At 60.6% G+C, this 11,205-nt stretch overlaps 1 protein-coding gene across 1 annotated transcript in view; it reads left to right on the top strand.

The window, feature by feature from the left end:
- The window catches only part of NEU4 (neuraminidase 4), an 11,074-nt gene extending 5,596 nt beyond the window's left edge, over positions 1–5,478 (top strand). The window contains 6 exon segments of the mRNA XM_024759989.1: positions 2,924–3,019; positions 3,476–3,548; positions 4,465–4,646; positions 4,649–4,989; positions 4,991–5,123; positions 5,126–5,478. Of these exon segments, the coding sequence (XP_024615757.1) occupies positions 2,924–3,019; positions 3,476–3,548; positions 4,465–4,646; positions 4,649–4,989; positions 4,991–5,123; positions 5,126–5,478 (1,178 nt within the window).
- The last annotated feature ends 5,727 nt before the right edge of the window (positions 5,479–11,205 follow it).

The following is an 11,205-nucleotide window of genomic DNA, read 5'->3' as shown; positions in this document are numbered from 1 at the left end:
CCCATCCAGAGCCTTGTGGGCTCTGCGGTCACACAAAACGTCACAGGCAGAGCGAGGGAGCCAGCCAGGCGCCAACAACAGGTGCCTTTGGACCAGGAGTGGACCCCGCAGTGGGGTGGGGGTGGTGAGAGACCTCCCGCCTCCCGAAGCACTCCTCACTGGCCACTTGCCCGAGGACAGGCGCCACATGTGCCTGCAGGTGGCGAGGGAGGGGCTGAGGGTGCTGTTGGGTTTGGCTTAGAAAAAGCTTCTTGGCGGGCTTCCCTGGTGGCGCAGCCGTTAGGAGCCCGTCTGCTAGTGTGTGGACACGGGTTCCAGCCCTGGTCCGGGAAGATAGCATGTGCCGCGGAGCAACTAAGCCCATATGCCACAACTACTGAGCCTGCGCTCTAGAGCCCACGCACCACAGCTACTGAAGCCCACGTGCCACAACTACTGAGCCCACGTGCCTAGAGCCCGTGCTCCGCAACAAGAGAAGCCACCGTGATGAGAAGCCCGCGCACCGCAACGAAGAGTAGTCCCCGCTCGCCGCAACTAGAGAAAGCCCACGCGCAGAAACAAAGACCCAACGTAGCCAAAAATAAGTAAATAAAATAAATTTATTAAAAAGAAAAAGCTTCTGATTTTCACCTTAAAACCTCTAAGCTGCTGCAGTGTGAGAAGAGGTTACGTACGTAAGAGGACCGCTCAGAGCGGAGGCTGCGGAGAGCGGCTGGAGGGCCCCCGGGGGTGGGAGGAAAGCCCCAGGCAGGGCTGCAAGCAGGCTGTCAGGGAGCCGGGGGGAGCAAGGAGGCCGCCCACCCCTCAGCCCCAGGGATGGGATGTGGCTGGGGGTGGGCAGCCCTGCCAGGCCTGCCGGGGAGCAGAGTCTCCGCCCTGCCAGCTCAGAGGAAGACTGGGGGCTGACCCCACGGAGAGGTGGAGGTGACTGGCCACGGCGTGATGTAGTTGCGGTGCGCGGGCTTAGCTGCTCCGTGGCATGTGGGCATGTGGGATCTGACCAGACCAGGGCTCGGACCCGTGTCCCCTACCTTGGCAGGCGGATTCTTAACCACTGCGCCACGGAAGCCCCTAATGGAAGGACTTTAAGAAGAATGAATTTTCAGTAAGATTAGAGGACATACTGTGGCATACTTGAGAATAAAAGAGAGTATTTGGAAACAGAAAAAGTGACTTCTGAAAAAATGGAATAGAGACCGTGAAGGATAGATGGACACTGCGGAGAGCCAGGGTCAGCCAGGAGAAGCTCTGGAGGCTCCTCCATCCTCCACCCAGAGGAAAATGCAAAGAAGGAAGTCCCACGGGAGAGGGGGAATCAGATCCAGGATGAGCCAACCTGGTAGGAGTCTGGGAAGGAGAGTAAGGGCCATAGGTGAGAACCTATAGCCAAGCAAAGAATGGGCAAAATGACCCCAATTTAAAGAAAGACTCAAAGCAACTCACTGCCCTGAGCATCAGGCAGCTCTGCTAACCCCCAAAGCAAACAAGACCCCCGACTCAGCCGACGGGGGCAAGCGAGTGAGTCCAGGATAGCAGAAAGCACTGCTGCCGCTTGATGCGGAGAGCAGGCTGTCTCAAGGGCGCAGGTGTCAGGCCATCACCGCTGCCAGCAGTGCTGGGGCCGTGGACGTGGGCCTATGCTCAGTGGCACAGTAACCAAGAACACGAAGTTACCGTAGAAATTCAATGGCGGTTACCCTTGCCTTTGAGGTTGGCAGGAATGTAAACCGGCACTGTCTTTTTGGAGGGAAAATTGGCGGTATTTATCACAACGTAAAGTGTACATGGTTTGTAACAGAGAACTTCAGAAACAATCTGGGTGTCCATCCAAGACAAACTCAGTTGTTTAAAACGCGAAGTCCTACACAACCAATAAAGCTGGGAGCGCAGTCTGTGAATCTCCTCTCCGGAGGGGCATCTCCAGGCCTTGTGATGCTGGGGTCAGGGTTGGTGAGCAGGGCTGCGGGCGACTGGGATGGGGTGTGCGTGTCCCAGCTAGCAGTGCCCATGGGAGTGGGGGAAGCCGGGGAGACAGACCGTCTGATTTTTCAAGAGAAGCTGGAAATACAGGTTTTTACGTGAAGTCTCTAGGTTTAAAACAGCTGGCATCTAACTAAAACGTGAAAACTCCTGAGAGAGGGAACAAGGCGTGTGTGTGCAGGCCGCCTCCTTCTGTGGCCCCCGGGCACCCTGGTTAGGCAGCCCTGCTCTGGCGGGGGGGGGGGCTTCGAGCAGGTGCTGCGGGGACTTGGAGGCCCCAGTTCTCAGCGGGCAGCCTGTGAGACAGCACCTGGCTTGGACTTGGGGGACAGGGGAGGAAGGTAGATCCTGCCTTCTGGTTTGGACGGGGCTCCAGAGGCGGGAGGCTGTGTGAGCCGTTCCTTCACGCTGCTTTCCCCTTTCCGTTCACGGCAGACCCCTGGGCTTTTATGTGGACACGGGCTGCTGGCTGGAGACGTCCTGGGGCCCCTGGAAGGGGCAGAGGTGATGTGTGCCACATCTGGGCCACCTCCGCAGAGTGGGTGCCACGGTGCCACCGCCACCCCACCCCGCCTTGCCCTGCCGGTGCCCGGCTCTGGTGTGTGGCCCCGGCATGGGGAGGAGATGGTGGCCCAGACACAGGGGTAGGATGTGGGGCCCATGAGGGCCAAAGGGGCTGGCATCTTGGGGGCCGAGGGAACGGCAGGCAGGCACCCAAGTCGTGATGGGAGGCATCTCTGGGGGCAGCTGACACCCATGTCCCCCTCAGAGGTCAGCTGTGGCCCCGGTGGTGGCCCGCCCCCAGCACAGCCTTGTTGGAGGGTGAGGGCCCAGGGTGGAGCCAGTTGACCGGCAGAGAGGAGCCCTGTGTGGCCCTGTCTGGACACTGCCCCCTCCTGGCTGCCCTTCTTCGCCACCTACCGCTCTCTGTGCTGCACCACAGTTGCACGGCTGGCGGGACGGTCCTGGATCCTGACACAGCCCTGGGGCACGGCCAGCTCCCAGCTCCCGGCCACAGAGTGGGCCCTTGTCTCTGCCTGTGAGTGGGTCAGAGAGGCAAGCACTCCTGCAGCTGCCCTGCAGCCAGCTCTGCGGGGCCCGGTGAGGCCCCTCCCTGCTCACCTATATCCCCGGCCCTCGGGGGCCAGGACCTGCCTCTCTTTGGCCTGAGGGCAATGGGCTTGTGGACGGAGGGCCCTCAGCCAGAGTTGCCACATGGGCCCCCCGCAATGGGATGCCTTCCTGCAGGGCCTCGGGGTAGATTTAGAGGATGGAGTAGGTGTAGGCTGGGTGTCGGGGCCCTGCCCCAACAAGCATGAGCACTTGGGCCCATAGGTGATGCTTCACCAGGCAGAAGTGTCTGAATTGAGTCCTTGCCCTGGACAGGGCACAGGACACCCGGGTTAGGCTGGAGACCCATCCTGAGGTGACACAGCCAAGTCTGCCCATCTTGTGTGCAAAGGGCCTGTGCCCTTCGTATGCATGTGTTTCATAGCCCCGCAGGCTGAGTGTGCCCAGCGCCAGCAGGCCCACGGGACAAACGTGCTGGCCCAGAGGGTGTGGGGCAGGTGACGGGCTGGCTCGTGCTCCAGGGCGGAGCCCAGACAGGACCGGCTGCAGGAGTTCGGGGCAGGCCCCTGCTGGGGCAGAATGACCCCCAGTAACTTGCCTGGGTCCAGGGCCAGGGGACCAGACTGTCTTGGAGGTCCCATCTCCTCTCCAGGCCTCGGTTCCCCTTCTGTGTTGCATCACCCCTGGGGAGGGCCACGCTGGGGAGGGTAGATGGGCATGGAGACTTATGGGTGCTGGCTCCCCTGAACGCTGGGTTACGGCCATCCTGGTCGAGCCAAAGCCCTGGAACCTGTTGCACTGGCCCAGCTGGGCAGGGCCAGCAGCCTGGGAGGCCTGCTCTCCCTCTTAGATTGAGGGCCCCCCCCCGAGGCTCTGGGGCTCTGCAGAAACCCAGGGCCCGGCCTCGGCGCAGGTGCTCTTAGTACCCGGCAGCCCATCCCGCTCTGCGCAGTGAGCAGACAGCCCAGCTAGCTGCTGGGGCCTCCATCCCTGCTGCCCCGTCCCACAGTGGGGGCTGGACCTGAGCCCCCTTCTGCTGGCACCAGCTGCTGGCGGTCCTGGGCCCTGCAGAGCAAACCAAATGCAGAGAATGTCCCATGTGTGTCCATTCAGCCTGGAGGGACATGTGGCACCTGTACCTGCTTCCTGCTTGGGCACAATTGCTCTTTGGATGCAGAGCTGGGGTGGGGGCCCAGGGCTTCCAGGACACGGGAAGCTGCTCTCAGAGGCCCCAGAGGCGTGGTGGGGTGGGCGGACCTGGCGTTGGGCAGGGGTCTGCTGGGCTCAGGGGGCAGCGTGGTGGGGCTAGTGCACTGCCGGAAGGAGTGGACGGTGGGGGCACAGTGAGCCGATGGCTGCCCCCTGAGCTGTCCCCTAACCCGGGTACTGGCCCCCGTCCTCCCCGTCCCCCAGGGTGGTGGTGCTGCCATCGGGGGACCAGCAGCCCCTCCTCCCTGCAGACTGGGCCACGTTTGCCGTCAGCTCCAGCCATGGCATCCGGCTGTGCTCGGGCCGCCTGCTGGTGCCGGCCTACACGTACCGCGTGGACCGGCGAGAGTGCTTTGGTGAGATCTGCGAGACCGGCCCCCACTCCTTCGCCGCACCTGGCACCACGGGGGCCTCATGCCCAACCTGCGCTCGGGCGAGGGCCAGTTGGCGGTGGTGGACAGCGGGCAGGCCGGTGGCATCCTCTACTGCAGTGCCTGGAGCCCTCTGGGCAGACACGTGCAGGTGCTCAGTGTAGATGAGGGCGCCTCCTTCCTGCCTGGGGAGCTGGTGCTCGCCCTGGCCGGGGCCGCCGGGGGCTGCCAGGGCAGCATTGTGGGCTTTCCGGCCCCGCCCTCCAGCAGGCCGGAGAATGAGGGGTGCTCCATGGGTACCAGGAACACCCTCCACCCTCCACACCTCTGCCCTGGGCCCCAGGAACCCCCAGAGGAAGGAGGGCGCTGGAGATACCCGAGGGGGCGGGGGGCTGGGTGGGATGGAGGGATGTGGGGATGGCTCCGGTGAGCCCGGCCCAGGGCCTGGGCTTGAGGGGAACAGGGGGACCTGGACCCCCGAGCTCCCGGTCCCCCCTCGGCCTTGTCTCAGAGCCCCACGTGGCTGCTGTATTCCCACCCGGTGGGGCGCAGGGCACAGCTGCACATGGGCATCTGCCTGAGCCGGTCGCCCCTGGACCCCCACAGCTGCCCGGAGCCCTGGGCGATCCACGAGGGCCCCAGTGGCTACTCTGACCTGGCGTCCATCAGGCCCACCCCCGAGGGAGCCCTGACCTTCGCCTGTCTGTATGCGAGTGGGACCGGGGTCTCCTATGAGGAGATCTTCTTCTGCATGTTCTCCCTGCAGGAGGTCCTGGGGAACGTTGGGGCGGGCACCGGGCATCCCAGCCTTGGGGACGAGCCTCTGGGGCGCTGCTGGCCCTCCTGATGGGCCTCTGGCCAGGCCTGGCCCCGGGTGCCCAGGAGGAGCGGGGAGGGGAGCAGGGGCGGAGGATGCTGGGAGGTGGCAGGGTGGGGGCGTCGGTGTGACCCCAGGCCTGGACGGGGCTCCATCCTGGAGAGGCGCCTTTGCTCCTTGGCTTCTCCATGGAGGTTCGTGAGGGTGAGTGTTTGTGTGGGACCTCATTGAATTTCACAGAAGCTCAGTTGTAACAGTCTCCAAGCAGGGCTGGTCTTTAGGAAGGAGGTGTACAGCCGGAAGGGAGGGTGGCCTGGATGGCCCAGGGTGGACGGGCGGCTGGCCCTGCATGGCCCACCCCTCCCCCTCCCAAGGCCGACAGCAGGGGCTGGGGCGTGTGGCGGTGGGAGCGTGGCGCCGGGATCCTTCGCTTAGCCCGTGGTGCTTGGTCGCCTGTACCATTTTCCTCTTTCCTCTTGCTCTGCTGGCTTTTTTCTGGCTTATGAACAAGAAATAAAGGGATCCTGCGTGTCTGTCCAGGGCTGTCTCTCCTCAGTTCTTTCCATGTCGAAGCCTGGTGAGGGTCCCCAGTGCTCTAGCCACGTCACTGTGGGGTCTGCCCCCCTTAGCTAGACTCTCCAGTGCTGGGGGCTGCCAGCCATGGGGCAGGGGGACAGGCAAAGCCTTCTCTGCGCGGCAGCCCCAGACGTGCCTGGTCTGCACTGCCGGCCGGCGGGGCCGGTGGGGAGCGCGGTGGCTGCCCCTCCCTGGATGGGTCACCTCCCAGGACCGGCCCTCTGTGCCCTCGTGGAAGCACCTTCTTATTTCCTCTTCTTTGTAACATCTTCTTTCTGGTTATAAAAATAAAATGTGTTCATTGTAGAAAATTTGGGAAATGTATAAAACTATAAAGGAAAAAGTGACCCACACATATCCTTCTGCCCACCACAACTAGGATTATCTTTTTGGCATTTCTTTCTGATTCCTTGAAGAAATTCTTTTTAAAAACATATGACTTCATTTTAGCACGTTATCATCCTTCCCAGCAGCTCTGTTTACGGCCCCGATGCTCCATGATGAGGACCCTGCAGGGCGACCTTCTGGGGCTGGTCAGTTTCCCCAGTTGCCGGTCATGCGTGATGAGCATCTCTGGGGTGTCCCTGGATGGCCCCAGTTTCTGTCACCTCCTTAGCCTGCATTCCGGAACAGCATGACATCTTACATGGTCTTCCCCAAGGGTGGGGACGTGCAGGAAGGCTCTGAGCAGTGGAGGCCCAAGGGTCCCCAGGGAACTCAGAACAGCCAGTCCCCTGGGAGCCGGGAGACACCCCCCCGCCCCCGCTTATTGCTCTCTTTCACTGCCAGCCGTCCCTGCAGGGGTGGCCACCATTCAGGGGTCACCACTGGGCTCCAGGCACCCCCCCACCCCCAGGCCGCCTCAGTCCCCCGTAAGGACAGCCCTTCTACCTGGGGCTTTTGGGCAGTGGCTTGAGTCCGCTCTTCTGTTTTCAGGTTTAAGCCACAGAAACCGGCAAAGACGGGCAGGTGGGGCTTTCCAGAGGCGCAGAGGTCACAGGTGTGTACGGCAGTGTCCTGTGCTCACTTCCAGACTGGGTGATTATTGTACCCTAAATTCCACCTGGAACCTCAGATTGTGACCTGTTTGGAGGTAGGGTCTTTGCAGATGTAATTAAGGTTAGGACTGAGAGGAGACCATCCTGGGTTAGGCTGGGTTCTAAGTCAGGCAGGAGTGAGTGTCCTTATAAGAGAAAAGGGCCGTCAGGGAGAAGTCATGTGAAGATGGAGCCCGGGACTGGAGGGACGTGCCCACAGGCCCACGGACACCTGGAGCCCCCAGAAGGGAAGAGGCAGGAGGACCCTCCCTGGATCCTGGGGAGGAAGCGCAGCCCTGGGACTCCTTGACGTGGGGCTTCTGGCTCCAGAACTGGGAGGGGACAGACACCTGTTACTCAGGCTGCCCTGTTTGTGGAACTTCGGGAAAGCGCTGCTGGCCCACCTTGGGGAGGGCCAGCGCCAGCCAGGGCAGGTCCCGGCTGTCCCTGTGTGGGGACTGTGACACCGGCTGGAGTCCTGGCGGGCACAGCAGGCAGGCGCCAGCCCCTCACTCCTGCACCTGCAGCCTGCGCAGGCTCCTCCCGCCACGGGGCTCCCAGCGGGCCGGGGCGAGTCCCTCCATCGAGCACCCCACGCAGGCCAGCCCTGGAGTGAGGTCTCTGAAGCGAGCAGAGCCAGCCTTCGGTGACTGGGTCCATCCCAGAGCTGTGGCTTCCTCGGGGCCCCATCCTGGTTCCTCATGGTCTAGGCCGCGGCTGAGGGCTCTGGGTTAGGGCTTCCCCAGGTGTGACCCACCCCCAGGCAGGGAGGGAGGGTGTGGGGAGAGTCCCTGGGCTCAGGGCAGCTCAGGCCCCCTCCTAAAACCATCCTCACCCACCCCCGAGGCCTGTCGCCACCTGCACCTGCTCTGGCTGGTCCCCGAGGGCTCAGGGCACCTGGTGCTTGCTGCTGTAGGGGGCAGCTGGGCTAGGGAAGGCCCTCCCCGCTCTCCGGGCCTGGATCCAGCTGCTGGCCTGCAGGGGTCAACCTTGCTGGGGCCTGTGGCCCTGGCTTCCCTGGTCCTGGGTGACTGTACCTCGAGCACTGCCCCACTACCCAGCCTCCGGGGCCACTGGTCCTCAGGTGCGGCCCAGCCTGACCCCACAGGAGCCGCTCCTCTGCCCCCTACTCCCACTGCCCCACAGGCTGATCTGACCCCCCAGGCCCTCTGGGATGGCCCTGGGCTCTCCCAGCCTCCTCCTTCCTTCCCCGGGTCCAACGTGATGGACCAGCCCCTGGGCATTTCCCCAGGCTCTGCCGTGCGCCTGTGGTGCTTTCCCCAGGCCGGGTCGGGCCTTGCTGGCACTGCAAACGTCTAGTGCAGACGCCCCTTGCGTTGTATCCTCTCCAATGCTGTTCCTTTTGTTTCCTTTCCTTGTTTTACTGGACTGGCAGGACCTCCAAGGAAATGTGAAACAGACGTGATGTCTGGTAGACAGAATACAGGCTCCCGAAGGTGTTGGCATCCTAACCCCCGGAACCTGTGAGTGTGTGATCTTCATGAGAAAGGGACCTCGCAGCCGTGATTAAGTTAAGGGTCTTGTGATGGTGGATTGTCCTGGGTTATCTGGGTGGGCTGGCACTTAGAAGGGGGACAGAGGGTCAGAGGGGAGAGCCGGTGTTACGATGCTGGGCTTGAGGATGGGTGAGGGGCCTGGAGCCAAGGGATGCAGTGACCCCTGGAATCTGGAAAAGGCAGCGAGCGGATTCTCCCCCGGGGCCTCCAAAAGGAACTGGCCCTGTGGACACCGTGACTTCAGCACAGTGAGACCCATTTCAGAGCTGAAGGGGGATGACTTTGTGCTGCTGTAAGCAAGTCAGTTCCAGTGGCCGCGGGAGACGCCAACAGGCGACACTGGCTGCCTAATCCCATTCCAGAGTTTCTGGGACCCGAGTTCCTGAACGCTACCATTCTCACTGGATGCTTCTTGCTCTCTTCCGTGTGTTTTCCATCATTTTCTGTCTCTGTGCTTCACTCTTAGACTTTTCTTCCAACTCACTACTTCTGTCTTTGCTGTGACTGATTGGCTGCAGTCATCGCCTCCCTCCTCTGTCTCTGTCTGTCTCTGTCTTTATGTCTCTCTGTCTGTCTGTCTCTGTCTGTCTAGCTTTCCCTCCCTCCCTCCCTCCCCCCATGTCTCTCTGTCTCTGTCTCTGTTTTTCTGTCTGTCTATCTGGCTTTTCCTCCCTCCCTCCCTCCCCCATCTCTCTCTGTCTCTGTCTCTGTTTTTCTGTCTGTCTATCTGGCTTTTCCTCCCTCCCTCCCTCCCCCATCTCTCTCTGTCTCTGTCTCTGTTTTTCTGTCTGTCTATCTGGCTTTTCCTCCCTCCCTCCCTCCCCCATCTCTCTCTGTCTCTGTCTCTGTTTTTCTGTCTGTCTATCTGGCTTTTCCTCCCTCCCTCCCTCCCCCATCTCTCTCTGTCTCTGTCTCTGTTTTTCTGTCTGTCTATCTGGCTTTTCCTCCCTCCCTCCCTCCCCCATCTCTCTCTGTCTCTGTCTCTCTGGGTCTCCTTCCCTCCCTCCTCCGCGCTGTCTCTCTCCTCCGTCCCTCTCTCTGCTTCGGTACTGTGCTCCGTTTCTGTGTGTGCGCAGAGGGGAAAGGATAAAATACTTAACAGAAGGTCTCCTGTGTGTCACATGCTTTGTGCCCTCCATTCCCTTTAATAAGTCAAAGCCCCTGTGAAGCAGGTATTATGTCCATTTCCCAGATGTGGAAGTTGAGGCTCAGCGGCCTGTGCTGATCCCACAGTTCGGGGTAGAGACCAGCTTGCAGTCCATTTGGTGGCTCCCACATTGAGTCTTTTGAATGTTTTCCGCTGTGTGTCATTAAAACAATTTCAGTGGCCACAAGTGCTTGTTTTAATTAGTCAGTCCAGAGTCTCGGCCCACCCCATTCTGCCCCTAAAGGTGACAGCAGCCTGCTCCCCTCCCAAGGTTCATACAAGAGGAAATAAATGGGAACATACGTGGACGTGTTTCCCTTTGCACCAGGGTGAAATAGTCGCATGGCTGTGGTCCTGCAGCTGACCACCCGAGTGCAGCAGTGCTTGGCCGGGCCGCGTGCCCTGCGGGCGAGGCTCGTCGCTGTGGTCTGGTGTGGCTCACGGCCACTTCCCTCACCCCAATGCCCCCAGCTGCAAACCTCCGTCCTGGGGTCCATTTCCTGCGGAGTCCAGACAACAACACAGATGCCTTTCAAGACTCACATCCTAGCTCATGCTTTCTTAGTAACTGCACGATGTGTTCTAGAGCATCGACGTACATGGGCCGCCCAGCATTTGCTTGCTGGGGACACGCAGATGGCTTCTATTATTATTATTACTGCGCTGCAACCAGAGCTGCAGTGAACATCTTTTAACATCTGTCTTTACAAACCAAGACCGATTTCCGCAGGATGGATTCTCAACTGTGGGGCGACAGCACAAATCTCGGCAGTGTTTTATTCTAGTAGATAACAGCAGACTATTCTCTTAAAAGGAGCAGTGATTCACAAGCTATCCATACAAGTGAGAAGGCTGTTTTCTTGCACGCTGTTTGCCTTTTTCCTTTTTCCAGTTTGATGGGTGCACGGCGGCCCGTCCTGCCCTCCCCAGGTGACCGTGAGCTTGTGCTTGCACCTGTCCTGGTGTGGACCCACAGGGGAGGGGCGTGGGGGGGGTGGTGGCCAGGGTCCTTCCCGGGCAGTGTCTGTAACAGGGAAGAAGGGAGAGGTTCTGTGCGCTCAGAGCGGCACCGAGAATAAAACTGTGATGAACGTGGGCTGGGGCGGGGCCGTGGTCTTCTTTAGTCTGCAAACCCTGTGCCATCTCTCAAGAGTGTTTGGAAGGTGGGAAGGAGGGAGGCTGCCCACAGAGCTATTTTTAGATGAGATTAACATTTAAATCCGCAGACTTTGAGTAAAGCACGTTATCCTTTATAACGTGGGGGCCTCCCCCAACCAGTTGAAGGCCTTATGAGAAAAGGCTGAGCTTCCCTGAGGAAGAGGGGATTCTGCCCTTGACAGCTCAGATTCCAGCCGCGCCTCAGCTCGCCCGGCTCTCCAGCCTCTCTGACTTGCCACAGCTGTGGCCATGACCATTCTCTACCCCAGCCCCATTTTCATCTTCCTAAACTGACACTGTCCCCACTGAACACTAACTTCGC

Source organism: Neophocaena asiaeorientalis, unplaced genomic scaffold (genome assembly GCF_003031525.2).
Source record: "Neophocaena asiaeorientalis asiaeorientalis breed wild unplaced genomic scaffold, Neophocaena_asiaeorientalis_V1.1 scaffold185, whole genome shotgun sequence".
Taxonomy (NCBI): domain Eukaryota; kingdom Metazoa; phylum Chordata; class Mammalia; order Artiodactyla; family Phocoenidae; genus Neophocaena; species Neophocaena asiaeorientalis.
The sequence above is the reverse complement of the archived record's forward strand: the minus strand, read 5'-3'. Positions and strand labels throughout refer to the sequence as shown.